Genomic DNA, 25,286 nt, shown 5'->3' with positions numbered 1-25,286 from the left:
CATTTTTTTACATCAGGGACAAGCAATGAGTGAACTTCTATCATGTTTCCCTAGTGGCACGTACTATTAATAAATTGATCATATTTGGATTAGATCTAAAGAAATACATATCTTGCTTCTTTTCAAAATGACTACAGATTATGTGTACACACATATCTGCTCATGATAAAACTGCCTTCTTTTCCATTAGATTTCTTTCTCTTCTCTCTGCCTCCCTCTTCTCTCCTCATGCACGCACACACACTCACACCGAAATTGTTCAATGGCCATTCAATCTAGTTTAATCTTCACTAGTATCATGATGCTTTGTTCCAATTGGAACAAAGTGTTCCAATTGGAACTCTGAGAATTCCTAAATTCCATTCATCATCTGAGAATTCTGGGAGTTCTAGTCTCATAATTTGCAAACATCAGGTTGGAGAAGATCCCTTCACACAGATATAGAACAGTAGAAGTGAAACAGATAAACTCTTTCCATCTCTGAATAGACCTGTCAGCCTCTGCTTTGCTGCTGCTTTGGCTGTCATTGAAACGGGGAGGGAGGGCATGGTATTTGGGAGGGGAATCATTATGTGCTGGAGGAGTGTTTTAGAAGCTGTCCTGATCATCTATTTGCACATGTGGAGAAAGGGAGTTTCCCGCCAAGGCTAACTGTCCAGCATTCTACCCTGATGATGCTTTTTGAAGATATCTCCCACCTGACAGTTGGGTGAATTATTATTGGACTATGGAATGGGGTGCCAAGGAGAGGGGTTTGAACTATACATGAAATCTATTGCTTTCGCGCCAATTTACCCAGACTCAGTTTTGCTTCGCTACTTATCGTTTGTAATTAGTAAAAGTACACTTAATTTCAAGAATGGAGTTGAGTGGTTTCTTTCCTGATTATTAAATAAGCAGCACCTGACAAGACCATTAAACTTATTGTGTAATTCAGAAAAGATCAGAAGATCTCATACCAATTTCATATTAAGATGAAGAATTTTTATTAATGTAGGCATGTTGATTTCACCTCTCATCTTTGCATCTTTGCACCTAATTCCACGCAAGATACTACCATATATTTTTAAAAGCTTGTAAATACCATTTCTATAGTGAGCAAAGGGATGTCTGTTCTTGCCATTTACTTCAAAGGAGGAGCGTTAGCTAGCATTACCCTTTAAAGTCCTTTTACACAAATTTATGAATTAAGATACACAATCATACTTATTGCTTTTTCTATATAAATAGCATTTGCATACTCAAATGTTTCCATTTTGTCTCATATGATTATATGTAAGGATATTAGAATTTTAATATCCATTCCAGTCTATATCACTTTATACAACTTCAATTATCATAATGAATTGCCTTAAACCTATAATGTTGTCTATATAAGCATAAAATGTATTCAGCTTGAAAATTAGAACTACAGAAAAGCAAACTACAAAATAATAAAATACTGTGTCTTTCACCCAACTTACTTTCAACCAAACAGAGTCTTCCTGAAAATATTGAAAAATGCAAATTGTTATGGAAGAATTGCTACTATGGTACAGTTTTCTCAAATTTCTTTTTTTTCCCCCTCAGACGTCTAAGAGCTCAGTCCCTGGAATGGTATTACAATAATGTGAAAAGTCGCTTCAAGCGTTTTGGAAGTGCTAAAGTTCTGAAGAATTTATATAGAAAACATCGTTTGGAAACTGGAACTTGCTGTGACATACTAGGTAGAGAGAAAAATAACAGAGATAAGAATTTCTTTACCATGAATACTCATACAAATGTGGGGCAAATTTTTTACCTATGGTGCAGTGATCAATGTATTATTGTATCTCAGGAAAAAAGAGAGAGCCAAGCATTGTATATAAAGGTTGGCATCTTGTGTCATCATGCAAATAACATTGCTCTGGAAGTGCAAGATACAGCACTTAGACTTATATACAGCTTCACAGTGCTTTACAGCACTGCCTAAGCAGTTTATACAGTCTGTATATTGCCCCCAACAATCTGGGTCCTCATTTTACCAACCTTGGAAGGATGGAAGGCTTCACCAACCTTGCATGCAGTCAACAATCAGCAGAAGTAGTCTGCAGTACTGCAATCTAACCACCACGTCACCTCAGCTCTTCTCAACAATTGAGCCCAAAATTTATGTTGCTAAGTGAGGCATTTGTTAAATGTTTGCCCATTTTATGACTTTTCTTGCCATAGTTGTTAAGTGAAACATTGCAGTTGTTAAGTTAGTAATATGGTTGTTGAATTTGGCTTCCCCATTGACTTCACTTGTCAGAACATCGCAAAAAGTAATCACATGACCCCTGAACACTGCAATCATCATAAATACAGATCAGTTGCCAAGGACCTAAATTTTGATCATATAGCCATAGGGATGTTGCAATGGTCATAAGTGTGAAAAACAGTCATAAAACACTTTTTTCAGTGCCATAGTAACTATTGTAAGTCGAGGACTTCCTGGGAAATAAATGCAGAAACTCATGTTCAGTTCTTGGAGGTGCCTTGTTTTTAAACATCAATTAATGCTTTATAATTCTAATTTTAAAATATTTTAGTTAGGGTACAGATTAGAATTCTGTAATGTATGTATAAATATATTAACTGACATAAATTGATGGCTATACATAATAGAACATATATTATTTTCTTAATTGCAAACAGTTCTTGGAATTTCTCACTTGTAATATTCTGTTTTTATTGAGCTGTTTCCATTTATAAAAGTCAAATGTGCAATAATGTGTATTGGCAGACTTCACAAATGGTTGTGATTCAGCCACTGTCGGTCACAATATTTTGGATAAAGAACTGTGAGTCAGAAAATGTCTCATTGGTCATTTTAAGAAACAAGGAAGAAGGAAGAATAAACCAAGAGCTAAGCAAGATTGTATTTTGGTTGCAAAGTGTATTTCCCTTTTTCATCAAATATGTTGGAGACACCTAGTAATTTAGTTTATGTGCCTATGAAGCATGACCTTTTTATTCTTTCAGACAAGGCTTCATTTACTTTTCTGATTTGTGTGAGAGACCTCCTCTTACACAAATTTACATAAACAACTCTTTTCATTTTATTAACAACTGTTTCTTTTTTAATTCTTCCAGAGCAAGACAATAATAATATTGTCTACTTCTTCCATTTGAGCAGAAGAGTGATTAAACACCTCGCTTTGCATGAAATGACGACCTTTAAAATTCATTATGTCAAGTATTTTTGTGCAATCCCTTTTTCTTAAATTCATGTTTTATCTTTTATGTCAGTCAACAATATTTAAATCATTGATGGACCCAATGTTGAGATTTGCTTTTATTCATAGCTATAGTGTATTTCTGAAGAAATTACAGGGATTTATACCTTTTTTTAAGGTGGGTTTAATGCTGTCCCTTTAGGTGATATTGGAATTACATCAGGGATTCCTAAACAAATGTTCCTGTGTATATTAGTATTCATTTTCCAGAATTGCCAGGCAATCATATTAGCTAGGAATTATAGGAGGTGAAATGCAAAACATGTGGGATGGTGGTCTGGTAATTACAGGCCAGTTCTAAAGAGAATTCTTCTATCTATATGTTATATATTGATAAATTGGAAAGTATCTTTTCTTTTCTTTCTTTTCTTTCTCTTCCTTTCCTTTTTTTTCTTTTCCAGAAGCAGGACATTTTTATGAAGGAACCACAGTAAATGAAGAAAGCAAATGTAACAGTGATTTGGTTTTCTACAAAAACACAGAGGGTAGATATTTAAATTTTACTTTTATTTTTATCTGTAAATAAAATATCTGAATTGCAGTGAAATAACATAGGATTAATATATGTCATTAGTGGCAATAACGTAAAACATATTTATATTCTTGTGCATATTTTTCTTTTCACCATATCTCACTTTTTTCCTATGAAAACATAGTAAGTTTTGTACACTGAATAAGAATAGATGTCAATACTGAACTGAATTTGCTAGAGGCCATTTTCCTGGTTCATTGTTGCCACACTGTATGGGAGTGGGGGGAGGATGTATTGCTAGACACAACATTGAACTTTCTCATGAGAATCAATGTCATCTCCCAGGTGATGGAGGGAGAAGGAGAAGAGTGCCAGAGGATCCCCGCCAATTTATCTGATTGGCCAACGTGGCCAGTGACACTGGGGGGAAGGGATGATTACTGATTTTAATTATGCTGAAACTGCAATAAAGATTCAGAGTTGGTTTTCAACCAAGTGTGCTGATATGATTTACCCCATAAAGAAGTTGTTTGAGGGAGCATCTAACCTCAGAATCCTGATTTGCTTGGGTTCATTACCTTGACATTAAACCAACTCTGCTAAATCCTGCCCTGAAGAATGGACAGCTCCTGGGGTCCTGCACGCTGCCAACAGCTCCAGGAGTATGAAGAAGACAGGAAAGATTTTGAGGTGGAAAAGAAGGGAGAGATCGTGGCCAACCCCAGGACAGTCTCAGCGGGAATTGTAGGCCAAAGGTCCAAGTGGAACAGACAGAGCGGTAAGCAGTTCGAGAGAATGCCATAGCCACCATGGACCTCTACTATGTGGAAGGGGAGCTGGTTCATAGAAGGGTACTGAAAGCTGCTGAAGTGGAATTCCACTTGAGGTCCCCCTGGTCACCAACCGATTTGTTCTTGAGAGAGCAGTGGAATGGGATGACCAGAGGAAATGGAAGTACCTGGGCATCTTCCATAACCCATCAGTCGAACAGCGGAGGATAAGATTTGATCGCAGGGAAATCCAAGGTGTGGAGCTGATGAACCGCCCTCGAGCACTGATGGTGCCTGCAACCTGTTTATTCCCGCTAGCCTCAACTCATTGAAGCCCAAGTCTGACTTGGATGGCAACAAGCCCTCCTTCTGGGCCATCAAGGCCAGCTTTGAGATGCAGTCCCCCACGGCAGCAAGGAGTGATGAGCCCTAGCCCATGACGGAGTCCTCCCCAATAGCAGCAGGCTGTAAGCCATGGGGTCCAGCCATGGACCCACCTGGGTGGTTGGGTTATCCACCATGGCCCTATTACCTAATGCAGGGGTGGTTCCCTGACCTGTAGGGACTTCATCCCTCCTCCACCCCCTGTGGACCTGTCACAGATGAAAGCTACATTTGATGAGATCCAGAGAAATTGGCATTCTTTCCCAACTCAAAGGTGTAGGCCCACCTGGACCATTATGCCCCAGGCTGCTCATTGGAGGTGGCAATAGTGAATGCTATGGGCGCAAACGTGGAGGGGGAAGCCTCAGAATGGGTGACTAGACTCCACAATGAAGACACACTAGAACTGGGGAATATCAATGTTTTCCTGGAGGAATTGAGGGCCAGATTTGAAGATGAATTCCAAGCACTACAGACTGAAACAGAGGTTCAAGAAGTGAGGCAAAGGGGCCTACAAGCAAAGGAATATATCCGAGAATTCCTCAGAGTGGCTGGAAAATTGAGACATTGGCCAGACCAATTGCTGGTCTACCACTGCAAAGAAGGGCTTGACCAAGAGCTGCTCCAGCCCTGCATCTACCGAGGAGTCCCCAAGTGGACCCAGCACTGATACTGGATAGCAATCATGCTGGATCTTGAGCTGAAACAGTATAAAAGGAAGGGAGCATCTGAGATGAAGCTAAAACAGAGCCAGGAGTGGCGCCAGTTCGGATGATGGACGACCACACCTATGGCCATGGAATCCCCTCCTGTCATGCCCCAAACACCCATTAAGTGCTTCAGGTATGGCCAGCAGGGCCACCAGGCAGCCAAGTGCTTAGCACCCACATGCCAAACAAAGAGTAATCCACCAATCACAACCAAGCCAAAGAAACTGCAGATAGGGGCCAAGTAAAACTAAACCTGGCACGCCCAGGCTGTAGAAGTCGCCTCTCCCTCAAGTGAGGAAAAGGGAACTCCAGCTGAGAAAGGCCAATAACCCTTGCTCTATGACAGCAAGCATGAAAATGAACATGACTCGATGGTAAGTGAGGTCATTTGTCCCTTTGCTATCCCCACAAAAATCATGGTATCCAAAGTACAAGGAGAGGTGGATGCCCTGATAGATTCAGGCTGCACCCATTGCCTAATCAGCCTGCCAACTGTGCTAAGATTGGGAATCTGAGCACAAAAACTGCTCCAGGCCATGAGATTTGAACAGGTGGATGGGTCACCAATAGGAGCATCCCCTGCAACACACCTAATTGAGCCAATATGGCTAGAGATGGGCAAACACTGGGAGATCATTCACTTTATAATAGTCCCAAAGAGAGAGAAAGTGATCCTAGGGCTTTCCTGGTTGGACAAATGGGGCCCAATGATCTGATGGAAAGAGGGATGGAGGAAGATGAAGCTAGGAAGAGAACCTTCCCTTCCCCAAAGAAATTTCAGGGGAGGGACTGCCTGCCAAACCCCTATCCAAATGAACAAAGAGTGGCTAAAGGAAACATCAGAAACCCCACTGGGTACTCAGTCAATCCCCAGCGAATATCGGGACCTGGCAGATGTGTTCAGCAAAAAGGAATGTTATGTGCTTCCCCACCTCATTACTCCACTGACTGTGCAATCAAGGTCTTATCAGGAGCAAAATTCCCCAAACCTGAGATTTGGGGTCATGACTCCAAGGGAGATGAAGGAACTGAGGAAGTATATAGTACATAGACCTAACCAAGGGATTCATTCATCTGCCAAGTCCTGCATAGCGGCCTGCATAGTCCTGCATAGTGTTTAAAGAAAAGAAAGTGATATCAAGTGAGGGAACCCAGGGAAAGTGAAGGCTATCTTGGAATGGCAACCCCTTCAAACCTACAAGCAACTGCAGAGCTTCCTAGGCTTTGCAAAAAAATTTGTATAGTAATTTTTTTATTTTTTTTATTTTCATAACATAATCACATGTATACTATTACATAGCCAGCATCGTTTTGTATTGTTAAATGTTTACATCAATTCATCATACCATCTATTCTCAAAACACAATTATTTAGCTCTTCTGCTCTCCATACACCATATTTGTCCTTATTTTCTTCTCCCTCTCTCTCCTCCCTCTCCCTACCTTTCTTCCTTCTATCCCCCTTCCCTACTGTACTTCCTATTCCTCTCTCCTCCTCCTCTCCCACCTTTCCACTCCTCATTTCCCTCCTCCTCTTCCCCCTCCTTGCCATCTTTCCTATTCCTCTCTTCCTTTACCTCTCTCTTTTTCTTCCCACTCTTCATCTCATTTACTTGGTGTATTTCAGCTTCTGAGCAAGTTCCATTTTATGTTGATGGTATTTATAGTTCCTTTTCAATATACATATTTAATTTTGACATCCTTTCTTGAAAAAGAAAAATAGAGCAAAAAAGTATATGTATGTATGTGTGTGTGTGTGTGTGTGTGTGTGTGTGTGTATGTATGTATGTATAGATAGATAGATAGATAGATAGATAGATAGATAGATAGATAGATAGATAGATAGATGAGAGAGAGAGAGAAAGAGAGAGAGAGAGAGAGAGAGAGAGAGACTTAAACACCATCACCACGCCTAATTTTGGTCAAGAGGTAGACCTGGTTACAATTCCTAGCTATTCTCATCATCTTTATATAATTATACATCCTTACGCACCCCCAATTTGTGATTCTGTCTTTAAATCTCAGTAATTTCTCATTGTAGATATATTCCATGTGACCTCTTTATTTTTCCTTATCTTGGATTAAATTATCCTTAAATTATCTATAAATGACAAACCGCGCTGTTCAATGTTCATTACAATTCCCTTAATCTATTATGTAAAATAACAAGCAGTGAACATCTCACTTTATTCATCATCTTAAAAGTTCTCTATATATCCATCTATCATATATTTTAACTCATGTTTAGTTATCCTTCTGTTGTCATTTTAATTATAGCAATAGCAATAGCAGTTAGACTTATATACCGTTTCATAGGGCTTTCAGCCCTCTATAAGCAGTTTACAGAGTCAGCATATTGCCCCCAACAACAATCCGGGTCCTCATTTCATCCACCTCGGAAGGATGGAAGGCTGAGTCAACCCTGAGCCGGTGAGATTTGAACAGCCAAACTGCAGAACTGCAGTCAGCTGAAGTAACCTGCAGTGCTGCATTTAACCACTGCGCCACCTCGGCTCTTGATTATCATGTAAAAAAGTGAAGCACAAACCTCTGTTTTACAGCCTCCCTATATCAGTTTCATATTTATCCATGTTCCATATATTTTGGGCTTATCAATTACATTTTATTGACATATTTAGGAATAAAACCCTTATCTTGCTTTGTATTTTCCCATATCTAAATATCTGATTTTTTCCTAGTAAGACTTTTGTCCACTTCTCTGTTCCTGTCTTCTTCCTTTTCTTTGTTTCAACACCTCCAATCCCACCAATTTTCCCCAGGCCCCCCTCACAAAAATATTTTATATTTCTCTTTGTTGGGACATAGCTTTCTGTTTCAATTTTCCTTATGCCACTAACAACCTTCAAAATCACTTTTGCCTGCTTCCCCCCCCTTTTGTTGGGACACCTCCTCTTTGCAGTTTTCCCTATAACAATTCCAAGACTGATGGAATTTTTTGTCTGCTTTTTATTTTCCCCCATTTCTCCCCCTTCACTTTGCCCCCCTTCTTCTTTGAATTCTTCTTTAGATCTCTGCTTCTCTGTGTTCAAAATTCTGTTTTTGCTTGATTTTAATGATTTTACTGTTTTATGCATATTTTTATAATTTCACATAGTTCTTCTAATTCCTAGGTTTCCATGATGTCCAGTTTCAAAGTTATAGTTAGTTATACAATCCTTGTTTCAATGTTATAGTCCACCTTAGATTTATCTACTTCAACTGCTGTGGAAAAAAAGCAATGGGAGCCGTCTTAGTCTTTTGTTCTTCCTTAATATCCAGTTCCAAAATTGCAGTTAGTTGTACAAATCTTATTTCAAAATTCTGGTCCACCATAAGTTTGGTTAATCCAACTTCTTTAAAACTGGAAGAGAAGCTAATCTTAAACCATCTTAATCTTTTGCAGCAGAGAGTGGGAAAAAGAAGAGAGAGTAGAAGAGAGAAAAAAACCTTCATATTTCCCAGGTCCGATATTTATTCTTCTTTCCTTTAATAAACTGCTCAAAATAAATCACTTGTAATAAGTTTGTAATCAGCCAAAAGTTCTTCTCTGTCTCCTGCTTTTCCAAATTCTGATTTATGGCAGTTGATTAATTAAAACTTCCCACACAGTCAAAGTTAAATTATCTATTATCAGTAAGAAGACATGCTTTTTTAAAAATTATATTAGTTGGAAGTAATTCAAAGTAAAAGTATTGGTTTCTGTTTAAGATCCAAAACCAAATTTGGAGTTTATAATTGAGTGTGTTGTGTCCTGGCCAGCAGATGGCACTGTGCAAGGCACCTCTGATTGGCCAGGATGCGCCTGCTTCTCGGCAGGAGAAACCCTGAACTCCCATTGGTTCCCCATCTGACAGCTCCCTGTATAAATAGCTGTCAGATGGGGGTTTTGTTGCCTGTTGCTTGTCTTAAGTTCTGTTCGAATAACCTGTCTCCTCAGTCATTTACCTCAGAACGCAAAACTGGCGATGAGGACTGGAGAACCGGATCCTTATTGCGTGCCTCCCATGGCTGCCGCTACTGTTTTTGCGCCGTTCAGGCCAGAGTCTGAGGCATGGGATGCGTTCTTGGAACGCTTTGAATGTTTTCTTCTCGCCCATGACCTCATGGACCTGTCAATTGACAGGAAACGCGGCATTTTCCTTCACTACTGTGGGGCTGAGATGTTCACTACAGCTCGAGCTCTCTCTGCGCCCTCCCCGGTCTACTCTGTGCCTTGGGACCTGCTCCTGTCTTGGCTTAAGCTCCAATACGAGCCCGCGCCCTCCCGTTACGTGCGGTGCCAGTTCTCCCGTCGCTGTGTCCAGAAAGAAGGGCATTCCATCAGCCAATACGTGGCTACTTTTTGGGCTACAGCCATTAACTGTGAGTTTTCTGATCTGGACGATGCCCTTTTGGAGCAATTTATTTATGGCCTCAGGGACGTCCATCTACACCGTTGCATCCTCTCACGTTCCGAACTGACTCTTAAGATTGCAGTTGATGATTCCTGTGCCTATGAAATGGCTGATTGGTCCACACCCAATCTCCGCCATTTCCCTCCAGCTACTTCGCCTCAGGTTCCTGCCAACCCTGTCTACCACCAACAAGCCTCTGACGTTTTCCAGGCTGAGCTCGATCTAGCCATTGACCACCTGCAGGCTCTTGCACCTAAGGACGGCCGTTCCTGCCTCAGCTGTGGCGGCCGGCATGCCCGATCTACTTGCTGGTTCCACACCGCTGTATGCCGCAAATGTGGCAAGAAGGGACATTTGGCTTCTGTCTGCAAGTCCGCCTTGCCGGACCAACGGCCAACCAGCCTGCCTGCTGCCGCCTACCGCTCTCAGGCCCCTCCTGCTGCCCACCACCAAAACTGCCTTTCTGTAGGGGATGCGGCCGACACTTATCCCGAGTGGCTGGTTGACTCAGCCTCTTCCTCCTCCCTGGGGGCTCGGGGTAACTCCATCTCCACATCCTCCTGGACGGACGGCCCTGCTCTATGGAGTTGAACACTGGCTCTGCTAGGTCCATTATGTCCTGGGACTCCCTTCACACTCTCTTGCCCCGTTACCAGAAGAGCCAACTTGTGCCCGCCCGCTGCCATCTCCATGACTACCAGGGCAACTCTATCTCCCTGTTGGGCTGCGGCCATTTCAGGGTTTTTTATGGCGACTTCAGCGGCCGCCTCCCCCTCCTTATTGTAAAAAGTCCCTTAGCCTCCCTTCTGGGGTTGGATTGATTTCGGGCTTTGGGGCTATCTATTTCTGGGGTCCACTCTATCTCTCCTTCCCTGCCTCTAGGGGATGACCTCTCCTCCCTCTTGTCTGAATTTGCAGGTGTTTTCCCCCCACTTTGGGCTGCTATACTGGTACCCCTATTTCCCTCAGCCTTGACCCCACTGTCGCTCCTATCCGTTTGAAGGCATGGCACCTTCCCCTGGCTTTAAAGGCTAAGGTTGACGCGGAGCTTGATAAGCTCCTCGCCCAGGGCGTTTTGGAGCCAGCGGATTTTGCCCCCTGGGAAACCCGCATTGTAGTTCCCATGAAAGCCGAGGGATCCATTAGGATCTGCGGTGATTTTAAGTCCACCATCAATAAGGCCCTGCAATCGCACCCCTATCCGGTGCCAGTTGTTCAACATGTCCTGCACACCCTAGGCAAGGGTAAAATTTTTGCGAAACTTGATTTGGTGCAGACGTATCAATAGCTGCCTGTTGATGCTGCCTCCGCGGCTGCACAGACAATTGTCACACACCACAGGGCTTTCAAATGTAAGCGCCTTCAGTTTGGGATTAGCATGGCCCCTGGCATTTTCCAGGGCCTCATGGAGTGTTTGCTCCATGGCATTCCTGGGGTCACCCCATATTTTGACGATGTCCTGATTGCCGCTGACGACAGACCAAGGCTCGTCAAAATACTGCGGGCAGTCTTGTGGTATTTCCACACCACTGGCCTCCACTTAAAAGCCTCCAAGTGCCTATTGGATAGACCAGGCCAGCATCCATCCGGCCCCCTCCAAGATTGAGGCCATCCTAGCTGCTCCTATCCCTTCCAACAAAGTTGAGTTGCAGGCCTTCTTGGGCCTCCTCAACTTTTATTCTGCCTTCATCCCCCATAAGGCTTCTCTCGCGGACCCTCTCCACCAGCTGCTGGACAGCTCCGCTCCCTGGGTTTGGACCATCCGCGAGGCGCATGCGCTCATGGCTGTCAACCACTCTTTGACCTCCCCACCCGTCCTAGCTCAATTTGATGAGCGCCTGCCCTTACTCCTCGCTTGTGACGCCTCCCCCTTCGGGGTCAGGTCTATGCTGAGCCACGCCTACCCTGACGGGTCAGAGGCTCCTCTTGCTTTTTACTCCCGCACCTTATCCAAAACTAAGCGAAATTACAGCCAGTTGGTTAAGGAGGTGCTAGCCACCGTTGTGGGGTAAAAAGGTTTCACCATTATCTCTATGGCCGTCCCTTCACCATCCTCACCGACCATAAGCCATTGCTGGGGATTCTTGCTGGCGACCGGCCTACTCCCCCTATCATTTCCCCCCGCATGTCCCAGTGGGCCGAGTTCTTAGCCTCCTATTCCTACTCCCTTCTCCACAAGCCCGGCCGCCATATGGGGCATGCGGACACTCTGAGCCGCTGCCCTTTGCCTACCTTGCTTGATGACCCTGCCCCGACTAACTCCATTTGTTTGATTGAGGATCTCCATCTGCCGATGTCATCCTCTGACATTGCACTGGCATCCCTCTCTGACCCTGTCCTTCCAGCTGTCATCGACGCTGTCCGCTGGGGCTGGCCTGCCAGCTCTCCAGACCCTTCCCTCCTTCCCTTCTTCCGTCGCTGTATGGAACTCTCTGTGCTCCAGGGCTGCCTCCTTTGTGATGGCTGTGTGGTCATTCCTTCCTTCCTCCACCACACTGTCCTCACCCGCCTCCATGAAGGGCACCCAAGCATTGTCCGCATAAAAGCCTCGGGCGGAGCTATGTCTGGTGGCCCTCCATGGATGCGGACATTACAGCCTGGGTGCAGGCTTGCCCGGCTTGCCAGCAGGTGCAACTGGCACCTCCTGCCACCCCGCACTGGGACTGGGAGCTGCCCCATGCCCCATGAAGTTGGCTGCATGTCGACTTCCTGGGTCCTATTGAGGGTCTCACTTTGTTTATTGTCATGGATTCATGGTCCAAGTGGGTTGAGCTCTTCCCCATGAAGAGCACAATCTCTGGAGCCACCATCCACGTCCTTGACTCCCTATTCACCACACATAAACTTCCGGATGTATTGGTCTCAGATAACGGCCCCCAATTCTCCTCCTCTGAATTCCAACTCTACCTGTCTGGCCTCAGCATTCGTCCTGTGGCCCCGTTCCACCCTGCAGGGAATGGCTTGGTGGAGCACGCTGTGCGCTCTGCCAAGGAGGCCCTCCGTCGCATGGCTCTGCTGCCCTGGTCTACCCAGCTCTCCACTTACCTATGTTCCCAACACACCACTCCTTGCCCTGTCTCCAGTAAATCCCCTGCAGAACTCCTTATGGGCCGCAAACTCCGCACTACTTTAGACCGTCTGCACCCCCACTACACCCCTTCCTCTATGTTCCAGCCTTCCCCCCCTCGGGCTTTTCTGGTGGGTGAGGGGGTGTTCACCCGGAATTTTGTGGGCAACCCAAAGTGGATTCCTGGCGTCATCTCAGATGTAACCGGGCCCTGTTCCTACAGGGCCCTACTTGGTAATGGGAGACATTGGCGGAGGCATGTAGACCAGCTTTGCCGATGAGTTGCAGGGAGGCCCATGGACCATCCAGCCGTTCCTGAGACATCCGACCCTAACAACGCCGCCTGCTGGCCCGACCAACAAACCACAACTAGCTCTGATGCTGCACAGCCTGCCTCGTTCTCGCCGGGACACTTATCTTTGCAAACTGGCGCCATGGCCAGGGTGGACCCTCCAGCATTGTTCCCGTAGCCAATCCAATGGAGCAGAGATACTCGCACTCCTCCTTCTTCGGCGGTGGCCACACCCTTACTGAGACGCTCTCAGCGCGTGTGCAGACGCCCAGACTACTTCCACGAATATGCTTACGCAGTCCATGGAAAAGGGGTGTGGTGTCCTGGCCACCAGATGACACTGTGCAAGGCGCCTCTGATTGGCCAGGACGCACCTGCCTCTCGGCGGGAGAAACCCTGCACTCCCATTGATTTCCCGTCTGACAGCTCCCTGTATAAATAGCTGGCAGATGGGGGGTTTGTTGTCTGTTGCTTGTCTTAAGTTCTGTTCGAATAAACCGTTCTAGTTGCTGTTAACCGGTTTCCTCAGTCATTTACCTCAGAACGCAAAAGAGTGTGTTTGTCATTTCTCTGCTTTCTATTTTTCTGTTCCAAAACATTTCAAACAAAGAGTTTTTTTTGGGGTGGTGGTGGTGTTACAGCCCTCCACCTTCCTTTTCATTTGAAAAAAAAAAGTCCCTATCTGACCATCAATATTATTTATGTTCTCAAGATTTCTTTGCCTTTTCCAGTGCAGTTTGTAGTTGTGGATTAAATAAATTCTCTTATCAGGTCTTTCATCTCTCCCAGTCTCCTCCTTCTGTTCGATTTGCTTGACAAAAAGCCAGCATCTTGTCAGCCATGTTGATGGCTGCCTCCCTGACTCTGATTCATAGGCAAGTCACTAACCCACGAGGGATCTGTTGATTCCCTCAGGGTCTGATCAGATGCTGCCCTTCTTAGGTTCCGATTCAAAAGAATCTTCAGAGATGGTTTGTCAGACAGGGTTCATGTGAGAGTCTTAAGAGCCCACACCTCCCACGTCTGTCCAGCTGGAGAACTTCCTGTCTTCTCAGGCTTTGCAAATTTTTACCCGCAATTCATCCCCTCATTTGCCAAGATAGCTCTGCCAATCACCAAACTGATGAAAACGGGGAGCCCCCTCAAGCCATGACCTGGTCAGCCACTAGAATGGACTATGGATTCCAGACAGCATTTGAGGTACTCAAGCAACTGTTTGCAGAGGAACCAGTCCATAAGCACCCAAACCCTGAGGAACTGTTTGACATCAGATGTTACTGATGTAGCGATTGAAGGCAGTGCTCCTCCAGAAAAATCAAGATGGAAATCTGCAACCTTGTGCCTACACCTCTAGGAACTCACTGACCCTGAAAAGGCAACGGGCAGTGTGGGAAAAGGTGTTCTCTATCCGATGGACCCTAATAACCTGGCACCAGTTTCTCAAGGGGAGTAAAATGCCATTTGAGGCCGGGACTGATCACAAAAACCTGGAGACACTCAGAACCCCTCGGAAAATTTTTCCCAAACAAGTCCAATGGACTTTAACTGTTTCAATTTCACACTGAAGTACATCCCTGGGGGAAATATCCTAGCAAACACTCTGTCCCGAATGCTGCAATACAAAAGCAACAGGGAAGAAGTGATCAATGCCATCATCCCCCTCACATAAAAGGTAGCACAAGCCATTACAAGACGGCAAACCTGGAAAGCATCAGAACAGTTTCGGGAAGGCTTCCACCAGAAACTTAAAGTTGAATTAAAAATCTGACCCCTGGCTGAAGTACACTTCCTCTCAGAGAGGAACTAACATGGAAGGGGTCTAAGTTGCACATTCCCAGCACCCTCCAGATTCAATTGCTACAGAAAAGCCATGATGTTAAACCAAGTGGCCATTTTGGATTCCTAAAAATATGACACCTGACCAAGAGACAATTCTGGTGGCTGGGAATATAAAAAGACATTGAGAGTTACATAAAAAGCTGTGCCATATGCGCGGCCATAAAAAAGAGGCAAGTGGCTGAGCCTTCACAACCCTGGGAAGAGATCACAATAGACTTTATAGTAGAACTCCTGGAAATGGGGCGGGGGGACATCATAATTTGGACCGTAACCAACCTTTTTTTCCAAACAGGTTCATTTTGTAGTCTGCTCTGGTCTCCCCTCAGCTCAGAAACTGGCCAGACTGTTCCTGAAACATATCTACTGGCTGCATGGAGTTCCAAGGCAAATCATTACAGATCGAGCGGTCCAGTTCACGGCAAAATTTTGGAGGGAGTTTGTAAGACTGATTGAGTCCTCCCAAGAACTTAGCTCAGCTTTTCATCTGAGTACGAATGGGGTGGCAGAACATACAAATGCAATGATAAAGCAGTATTTGAGATGTTATATTAACATCAGCAAACTAATTGGCAGACCTATTGCCATTTGCTGAAGTGGCATATAATAATGCAGTCCACAGCAGCACATGACTCATTCCCTTTAAGGTAGCTATGGATAGAATTCATTCCCATGCCAGAGCTTCCCTGAGAACCCCCCTCCCCAGTCAGCTTAACAAAGTAGGTGGGCTCACCACAAAATGCTTGGGGAAATGTGAAGAAGGCACTAGCCAAAGCTGCAGAAGCACAAAGGATACAGGGAGATAAGAGACATTCCCCCAAAAAACCATTTCACATAAGAGAGAAAGTTTACCTCTCCACCAAGTACTTAAAATTGAAATTTCCATGTAGAAAACTGGGTCCCAAATTTATAGGACTTTTCCCCATCACAAAAATCATCAACCCAATCAAGGTAGAACTAAAACTTCTATGCTGTTAGGGAGAGTACATCCGGCTTTCCTCAGTAGCTTATTGAAACCGGTAATGAGATCAGCACTCCAGCCAGCTGAACAAGCTGCTCTGGATCCAATCATGGTGGAAGGAGAACCCCATTATGAAGTGAAAAAAAGCTTAAGAATCTAGATTAAAAAAGGAGAGGCTTAGTGCAATGGAAAGGCTACCTCCTTATCAGAAGCTACCTGGATGAAGTGCAAGGACCTGAAGGCAGAAAGATTAATTAGAAAATCCCATGAAAAGAACCCCCACAAATTAAAGAAGCACTTGTGGATGGGAGGGGTGGATAGAAGCAAGACTAAACTGTTTACATCAATGTTTTCCAGATATTTCTCGCCCATTAGGGGGAGCCAACTGTCAACACTGAACTGAACCTGCTAGAAACCATTTTCCTGGTTCATCATTGCCACATTGTATGGGAGGGGGGAGATTGGAATGCATTGCTAAACACAACATTGAATTTTCTTGTGAGAACCAAGATGATCTCGCAGGTGATGGAGGGAGAAGGAGAAGAGTGCCTGAGGAGCCCACCAATTTATCTGATTGGCCAACATGACTAGCAACAGTGGGGAAGGGGTGCTTATAGATGTTAATTATGCTGAAACTGCAAGAAAGATTCAGATTTGGTTTTCAAGTGTGCTGATATGGTTTACCCAATTGTTTGAGGGAACATCTTGCCTCAGAGTCCTGATTTGCTTGGGTTTGTTAGTCGGAATCTTGACATTAGATTTGTGTACCCTCTAGAATGAATGACTTACGTTGCAAGTGCTATTTATAGCATTCAACATTTTTTAATGAACATTGGAAACATTTTTGATGGATGAAATTTGCTTTACTGAGCTTCTGATATAATTGTTTTTAATGGCAATGTATTGGCACACACACTGTTTTGTAATCTAGTTAGCCATCTAATTCTAATTAAAAGGGTTTCCATATTTTTTTGTGTTAAAAATAAAAATATTTGGGTACAAACTATCATGGTTGACTCTCTACACAGTCCCACTTGCAACCAGACAACTGTAACAGGAAGAGGGGGCAGACGACATTGGAATGTAAGGGAGGTTTGGAAGGGAAATTTGGAATGCAAGTGTACTGACTGGAAGCCTGAGATGGACCCAACACTCAGGTCACTCAGCTGAGGAAGCCCGAGGCACACAGATCGCTCCCAAAATAAAGATAGTGCAAATGAATCCAAAGGGGAAAGGGAGTTTTCCTATGCTCTTTTCGAGTGAATCATTAGAACTGGCTTTTCTACTTCTGTAACTACATGAAATCTTCAGTAAAGTTATACTCTTGGTTTAAAAAAAAGTCTCAGTAGTTTCCCTTGTTGAATAACCTAGTGAGACAGTTGACATTCACTGGCTAGAAGAAATACTGTATAATACTAAAATGGGGAAAAAAAACTTTACTTGGTTTACAGCAATGTATTGTTAATGGAAGGATCTCTTTTTTGAGAAAGCAGTTGTAGACTTTCTATCTTAATTATCTTTTCCCTTGTATAAATGTCATGAATACTTTACCTTCCTTGCTTAGGACGTAGCATGTTAAGAACTGTTGCTGTAGCCTTGCATGTTGCAGAAGAAGTAATAGAAGAAGCTATTTCCAAGGCAGGGATATACAGTGACAGCTTGGTAAGAAATATAATTTTTTTCATTTAATTTAAAAAAAATTCCTTCTAGTAGTATGCGTTTCTTGCTCAATTAGAAAAGGCAGTACATTTACAGGCCAATATTACTACAATTTATTCTATTCCATTATTTTATTTTATTTCTTTTCATTTTTAATTATTTTACATTTTATCATATTAATCATTCATATACCATTTCCCTACTTCTCTTTATTATCACAGCAGCAATATTTATTTTTCTGCATTCTTTCTCCGAAGTATCCACAAGTAAAAGCAGGCAATATATTACCTATTCAAGAAACAAGAAACATACAAAAATCAAATATAATTTATTTTTAAAAATAATTGCTATTCCTGAAACATTTGATTGAACAGATACGTGTTCAATTATCATTAAAAGAAGACATCAGGAAGATGAGCTGGAGTTTCCTTGGTGTTCAATAATTAGTACATAAGGAGAGTCTTCCCAAATAATATATAATTCAAAAAGAAATAAAAAATTGTTCAACTTTTATAAATGCATTTATACACAAATGTATATTCATGGCATACCTTATCTTCTACCAATGTGGCCATAGACACACACACACACACACACACACACTCTGAACAATTAAGCAGATCCCTTGTATTTATGTGGGTAATTGATTTAATTTTACAATTGGGATTTGTTTTATAGTGTTTTTAAACCATTATGGCCGTTTTAAAATTTGAATTTTTTGAGTATTAATGCTTACCTGCATATCTTTTTGAGGACAAACAGTATGAAGCTTGTTATTTGCAAGATCATAAAGAAGAACTGATAGAAGAGCTTGCTACCACTATTGTCCAGAAGGTATGATATGATGCAAGGATTGCACTGTTTAGATGAATTTATCATTAAGAATAATAATGTATGTCTTTTTAATATTAATTTGCATTTTACATAATTTATTACAAATTGTAAGTTCACAATATTTTTAATCACATTTAATCACTAGTAGTGGATTACATAGAATGTATTGATTTATACAAGGATTTCCGGCTTTAATTTGATACTTTTGTTCTAATGAAGTATTTTGCCAAAAGTGGCAAAAATTATTTTTTATTTTAAAAGTTTTTTTTAATATTAAGCATAAAAATTCGATGTTTATATGAACAGTGTTCTGTCTGAGTACAGTTGTTCTTGAGAAATAGCATTATTATACAATTGTATCACAGCGGCCAGTTGTTTCGCCGGATTTGGCATTGGTTACTAGTCGGGCCCCACCCAGGGGCCTAGGACGTCGTAACGTATTTTCGTAATATGCGTGCAGTTCCAAGCAGTGCAGCTTTTTGCATTTGACTGATGGTGATTTTGTCAATTTTTAACTGTTTCAAATGTAATTCCAGTGTTTTTGGAATAGTACCCAGTGTGCCAATTACCACTGGAATTACCACTGCTGGTTTGTGCCATAGTCGTTGAATTTCGATTTGTAAGTTCTGGTATTTTGCTATTTTTTCATGTTCCTTCTCGGCGACCCTGCTATCACCTGGTATTGCGATGTCTATCATTGTGACCTTATTTTTCTCAACCAGTGTGATGTCTGGTGTATTATGCGCCAGTATTTTGTCCGTTTGTATGCAAAAATGCCACAAGATTTTGACCATCTGATTTTCGATGAATTTTTCAGGCTGATGTTCCCACCAGTTTGTTGCTGTTTTAATATTATAATTTTTGGACAAATTCCAATGGATCATTTGTGCTACTGAATTGTGCCGCAATTTATAATCAGTCTGCGTGATTTTTTTACAGCAGCTGAGTATGTGATCAACAGTTTCATCAACTTCTTTGCAAGTCTGTATTTGGCATCATCAGAGGATTTTTCGATTTTGGTCTTAACGGCATTTGTGCAGATAGCTTGTTCTTACGCAGCCAGGATTAGTGACTCTGTTTCTTTCTTTAATGTACCTGCTGTTAACCATAACCAAGTTTTTTCACTGTTCACTTTACTAACTATACCAGCTGTGTATCTTATAACTGGTATTGCCCAAGTATTTATGGCCTTGATTGTATTTCCACCATTCAATTTAGATTTCAAAATTTTCCTAGCTCTGTTGGTGTACTCTCCCCTGACAATAGTTTTTACTTCTCCATGCTTGATGTTATCCAACTGCAGAATGCCTAAATATTTGTAGGCTTCATTTTCATTGCATTTAATTAGTTGGCCATTGGGCATTTCAATTCCCTCACATGCAGTGATTTTGCCTCTTTTTATGGATACAGTGGTGCATTTTTCCATGCCAAACTGCATTGAAATATCGGTGCTGAATACTCGGACTGTGTTTGTCAGTGATTGGATTTCTATTTCTGACTTTCCATAGAGTTTCAAATCATCCATATATAATAAATAAGAATTTTTTTCAGCTTCTTTGGCTGTTTGGTAGTCTAATTTCATTTTTTTTTAAGATTACTGATAGTGGGATCATTGCGATGATGAAGAGAAGAGGTGAAAGTGAATCCCTCTGGAAAATTCCTTGCTTGATATTTACCATTCCATAGTTCTCATTCCCTACTGCCAACTCAGTTCTCCATTGTTTCATCGCCTTTTCAGTAAAGGATGTAATATTTTTGCTAATGCCAGTTGTTTCTAAGCATTTTATGATCCAACTATGTGGCAATGAGTCAAATGCCTTTTTGTAATCAATCCAGACCATATTCAAGTTCGTTTTTCTGTTCTTACAATTTTCTAATATCATTTTATCAATTAGGAGCTGATCTTTTGTGCCCCTGCTCCTTCTTTTGTTGCCTTTTTGCTCTACTGGCAAGATGTCATTTGTTTCCAAATAATCCATCATGTTATCTGCAATAATGCCTGTGAGTAATTTGAAGGTTTCTTGGCAAGCATGTTATTGGTCTGTAGTTTTCAGGTGTTGTTTCTTTAGTTGCATCTTTCTGAATCAAGTATGTTTTTCCAGTTGTCAACCATTCATCAATGTGGCCCTTTTGTAAAATTTCATTCAGTTGCCTGGCCAATATTGCATGTAAACTGGTCAGATATTTGAGCCAGAAACCATGTAATTGGTCCTTTCCAGGTGATGTCCAATTCTTTACCTTTTTTACTCGATTTTTGACTATCTCAGTTGTTATTTCTAATACTTGCATTAGTTTGTTGCCAATGCTTTTCTCAAAGTCATGTATCCACTTTGCTTCCTTATTGTAGTCCTTTGCATTTTCCCACAATTCTTTCCAGAATTCAACTGTGGCCTGCTTTTCTGGTTTTTCACTTTTGGTGTCACCATTCCCATTAAGACTGATAAAAACGCCGTTGGTCTGATCGAAATTGCTGATTTTGTTTATATTGGATTATTATACAATTGTATCACAGCGGCCAGTTGTTTTGCCAGATTTGGCATTGGTTACTAGTCGGGCCCCACCCAGGGGCCTAGGACGTCGTAACGTATTTTCGTAATATGCGTGCAGATCCAAGCAGTGCGGCTTTTTGCATTTGACTGATGGTGATTTTGTCAATTTTTAACTGTTTTAAATGTAATTCCAGTGCTTTTGGAATAGCACCCAGTGTGCCAATTACCACTGGAATTACCACTGCTGGTTTGTGCCATAGTCGTTGAATTTCAATTTTTAAGTTCTGGTATGTTGCGATTTTTTTCATGTTCCTTCTCGGCGACCCTGCTATCACCTGATATTGCGATGTCTATGATTGTGACCTTATTTTTCTCAACCAGTGTGATGTCTGGTGTATTATGCGCCAGTATTTTGTCGGTTTGTATACGGAAATCCCACAAGATTTTGACCATCTGATTTTCGGTGACTTTTTCAGGCTGATGTTCCCACCAGTTTGTTGCTGTTTTAATATTATAATTTTCGCACAAATTCCAATGGATCATTTGTGCTACTGAATTGTGCCGCAATTTATAATCAGTCTGCGCGATTTTTTTACAGCAGCTGAGTATGTGATCAACAGTTTCATCAGCTTCTTTGCAAAGTCTGCATTTGGCATCATCAGAGGATTTTTCGATTTTGGCCTTAATGGCATTTGTGCAGAGTATTATTATTATTATTATTATTATTATTATTATTATTATTATTATTATTATACAATTGTATCACAGCGGCCAGTTGTTTCGCCGGATTTGGCATTGGTTACTAGTCGGGCCCCACCCAGGGGCCTAGGACGTCGTAACGTATTTTCGTAATATGCGTGCAGATCCAAGCAGTGCGGCTTTTTGCATTTGACTGATGGTGATTTTGTCAATTTTTAACTGTTTTAAATGTAATTCCAGTGCTTTTGGAATAGCACCCAGTGTGCCAATTACCACTGGAATTATCACTGGTGGTTTGTGCCATAGTCGTTGAATTTCGATTTTTAAGTCCTGGTATTTTGCGATTTTTTCATGTTCCTTCTCGGCGACCCTGCTATCACCTGGTATTGCAATGTCTATCATTGTGACCTTATTTTTCTCAACCAGTGTGATGTCTGGTGTATTATGCGCCAGTATTTTGTCGGTTTGTATACGGAAATCCCACAAGATCTTGACCATCTGATTTTCGGTGACTTTTTCAGGCTGATGTACCCACCAGTTTGTTGCTGTTTTAATATTATAATTTTTGGACAAATTCCAATGGATCATTTGTGCTACTGAATTGTGTCGCAATTTATAATCAGTCTGCACGATTTTTTTACAGCAGCTGAGTATGTGATCAACAGTTTCATCAGCTTCTTTGCAAAGTCTGCATTTGGCATCATCAGAGGATTTTTCGATTTTGGCCTTAATGGCATTTGTGCGGATAGCTTGTTCTTGCGCAGCCACGATTAGTGACTCTGTTTCTTTCTTTAATGTACCTGTTGTTAACCATAACCAAGTTTGTTCACTGTCCACTTTATCTTTTATTTTTTCCAGAAATTGGCCATGCAGTGCTTTGTTCTGCCAACTCTCCATTCTTGATTTTATCACATCTTTTCTGTATTCTTGTTTCGTCTGTTGGGCCTTCAGTAGATTTTTGTTCTTTACTTCGATTAATAGATGTTCTTGACTTTCTTTTAAATAATCAGCCAGTGCATGTTTTTCTTCTTCAACTGTTTGCTTCACTTGTAATAATCCTCTGCCACCTGATTTTCGGGGCAGGTACAGTCTATCAGTATCACCACGTGGATGTAAACTGTACTGCATTGTCATTAGTTTCCTGGTTTTTCAGTCCAAAATGTCCAAATCAGCTTGTGTCCAGTTAACTATACCAGCTGTGTATCTTATAACTGGTATTGCCCAGATATTTATGGCCTTGATTGTATTTCCACCATTCAATTTGGATTTCAAAATTTTCCTAACTCTGTTGGTGTACTCTCGCCTGACAATAGTTTTTACTTCTCCATGCTTGATGTTATCCAACTGCAGAATGCCTAAATATTTGTAGGCTTCATTTTCTTTGCATTTAATTAATTGGCCATTGGGCATTTCAATTCCCTCACATGCAGTGATTTTGCCCCTTTTTATGGATACAGTGGCGCATTTTTCCATGCCAAACTGCATTGAAATATCGGTGCTGAATACTCGGACTGTGTTTGCCAATGATTGGATTTCTATTTCTGACTTTCCATAGAGTTTCAAATCATCCATATATAGTAAATGCGAAATTTTTTCAGCTTCTTTGGCTGTTTGGTAGCCTAATTTCATTTTTTTTTTTAAGATTACTGATAGTGGGATCATTGCGATGATGAAGAGAAGAGGTGAAAGTGAATCACCCTGGAAAATTCCTCGCTTGATATTAACATTATTATTATTATTATTATTATTATTATTATTATTATTATTATTATCATCATCATCATCATTATCATCATTATCATCGTCATCATCATTCATAACAGTGATAAACATCAATGATATAACATTAATGATAATATAATAATAATAATAACAGCAGCCATTTTAATAAATCTTCAATATAGTTAATCATTTCCTTATGCTTTTAAGTTTCTACCTTCTGTTTCTGCTAGTTAGCCATTGATAAACAAATCCCATGTTAAAAAGTATTCCAAGTTTCCAAGTTTAATAGAATTTGTATGCCTCCCACTCCCATAGGGACTCTGGGCAGCTCACAACAGACAGTATTCAGTTCCTTCCTTCCTAATTTTGAATGTTAGACAATCCATTTCTGCACATTATAATATTTTGATCTATAGGGATTTTTTTATTTTTCCATTGTTGTACAAAGACAATTCTAGCTGCAGTTAACACATGTAAAATTAAATATTTTTCTGATAGAATACCCAACCAAAATATTTCTGGCTTTAGATTTATGTGTTGCTTTACTATTTTTTCTAACCATGTGTTTATTTTTGTCCATTATTTTTTTACCTTTGGGCATGTCCATCACATGTGATAGTACAAACCCAGTATCTGATTACATTTCCAACACTTAGTAGACGTATCCTTAAACATCTTTGCCATCTATAAAATGCCATCTATATAAAACATTTTATATAAACTTTTTTTATATGCTGTTGACCTTGTTAATTTTGAATGCGTATCCTACAATTGATGTAACTATAGTATAACCAAAAATTTTGACCCACACTATCATTGTTTCCTTTACTTGCTCTTCTTCCATTTTAATACTCAGTAGATAGTATAAAATTTTTAAATTAGTTTTTCATCTGTTCATGTTAATATATGATCCAGTTCTGTTGGTTCTTTATAAAAACCATACATTTTAGCATCTTTCTCATATCTTGATTGTATTTGTACATGTGGCCACTATGCCAAATCAATCCCTTGACTATTCAGTTCTTGCTTAGTTTTAAGTTCCCCTTTTTCATTCAAAATGTCCTTATGTCTTGTAATGTTTTCTGTGTTAACAACATTTGGATGTATCAGTTACCAGTGGAGAGTCAGACTGATATTTTCAAATAATTTTTTTTTTTGCCTACATTAACAGCAATGCATTTCTAACATAATGTCTTTGAAAATATTCATGTATTTTGTTTTTCCCATACCATAAAAAGATGTGCCACTCTAGTTACAGATCATGTCCCTCCAGTGTTAATAATCGTCCCTGCCTCAAATTTATCCATTCTTTCACCCACAGAAGCCTGATAGTAAAACTCCCAATCTGGAAATCCAAAGAACCCTTTGTTTTTGGAAGCTTGTAACATTTTCAGACTTATTCTTGCTCTTTTTCCCTTGCCAAATATATTTTGACATTATTTTATTGAATTCCACAAAAATATTTTCCCCAGCTTTATCAGTATTGTTTGGAACAAATATAGTAATCTTGGCAAAATATTTATTTTTATAGTAACTATTCTTCCTATCAAAGATAGTTGTAGATTTTTCCACTTCTCCAAATCTAATTTGATTTGTTGCAGTAATTTGATAAAGTGACAACATTAGGGAACCAGAAGAATGCTGTCGATATAATTTACTTGGACTTCAGTAAGGCATTTGATAAAGTGGACCACAACCTACTACTAGATAAAATAGAAAAAAATGTGGGTTAGCCAGCATCACCACCAGATGGATTCATAAT

General features: G+C 41.1%; 1 protein-coding gene across 4 annotated transcripts in view; it reads left to right on the top strand.

The window, feature by feature from the left end:
* The window catches only part of MYRIP (myosin VIIA and Rab interacting protein), a 184,049-nt gene that overhangs the window by 107,016 nt on the left and 51,747 nt on the right, over window positions 1-25,286 (top strand). For 3 of the 4 annotated variants that reach the window (XM_032237122.1, XM_032237121.1, XM_032237118.1), the window contains exons 4-7: window positions 1,570-1,706; window positions 3,638-3,721; window positions 17,686-17,783; window positions 18,534-18,614. In XM_032237122.1, coding sequence (XP_032093013.1) covers window positions 1,570-1,706; window positions 3,638-3,721; window positions 17,686-17,783; window positions 18,534-18,614 — 400 coding nt within the window. The remainder of the gene's footprint in view (window positions 1-1,569; window positions 1,707-3,637; window positions 3,722-17,685; window positions 17,784-18,533; window positions 18,615-25,286) is intronic. The other variant, XM_032237120.1, reaches the window with a different exon arrangement.

This window comes from Thamnophis elegans, chromosome Z (genome assembly GCF_009769535.1).
Source record: "Thamnophis elegans isolate rThaEle1 chromosome Z, rThaEle1.pri, whole genome shotgun sequence".
Lineage (NCBI taxonomy): Eukaryota > Metazoa > Chordata > Lepidosauria > Squamata > Colubridae > Thamnophis > Thamnophis elegans.
Note: the sequence above shows the minus strand (reverse complement) of the source record. Positions and strands in the feature narration are given on the sequence as shown.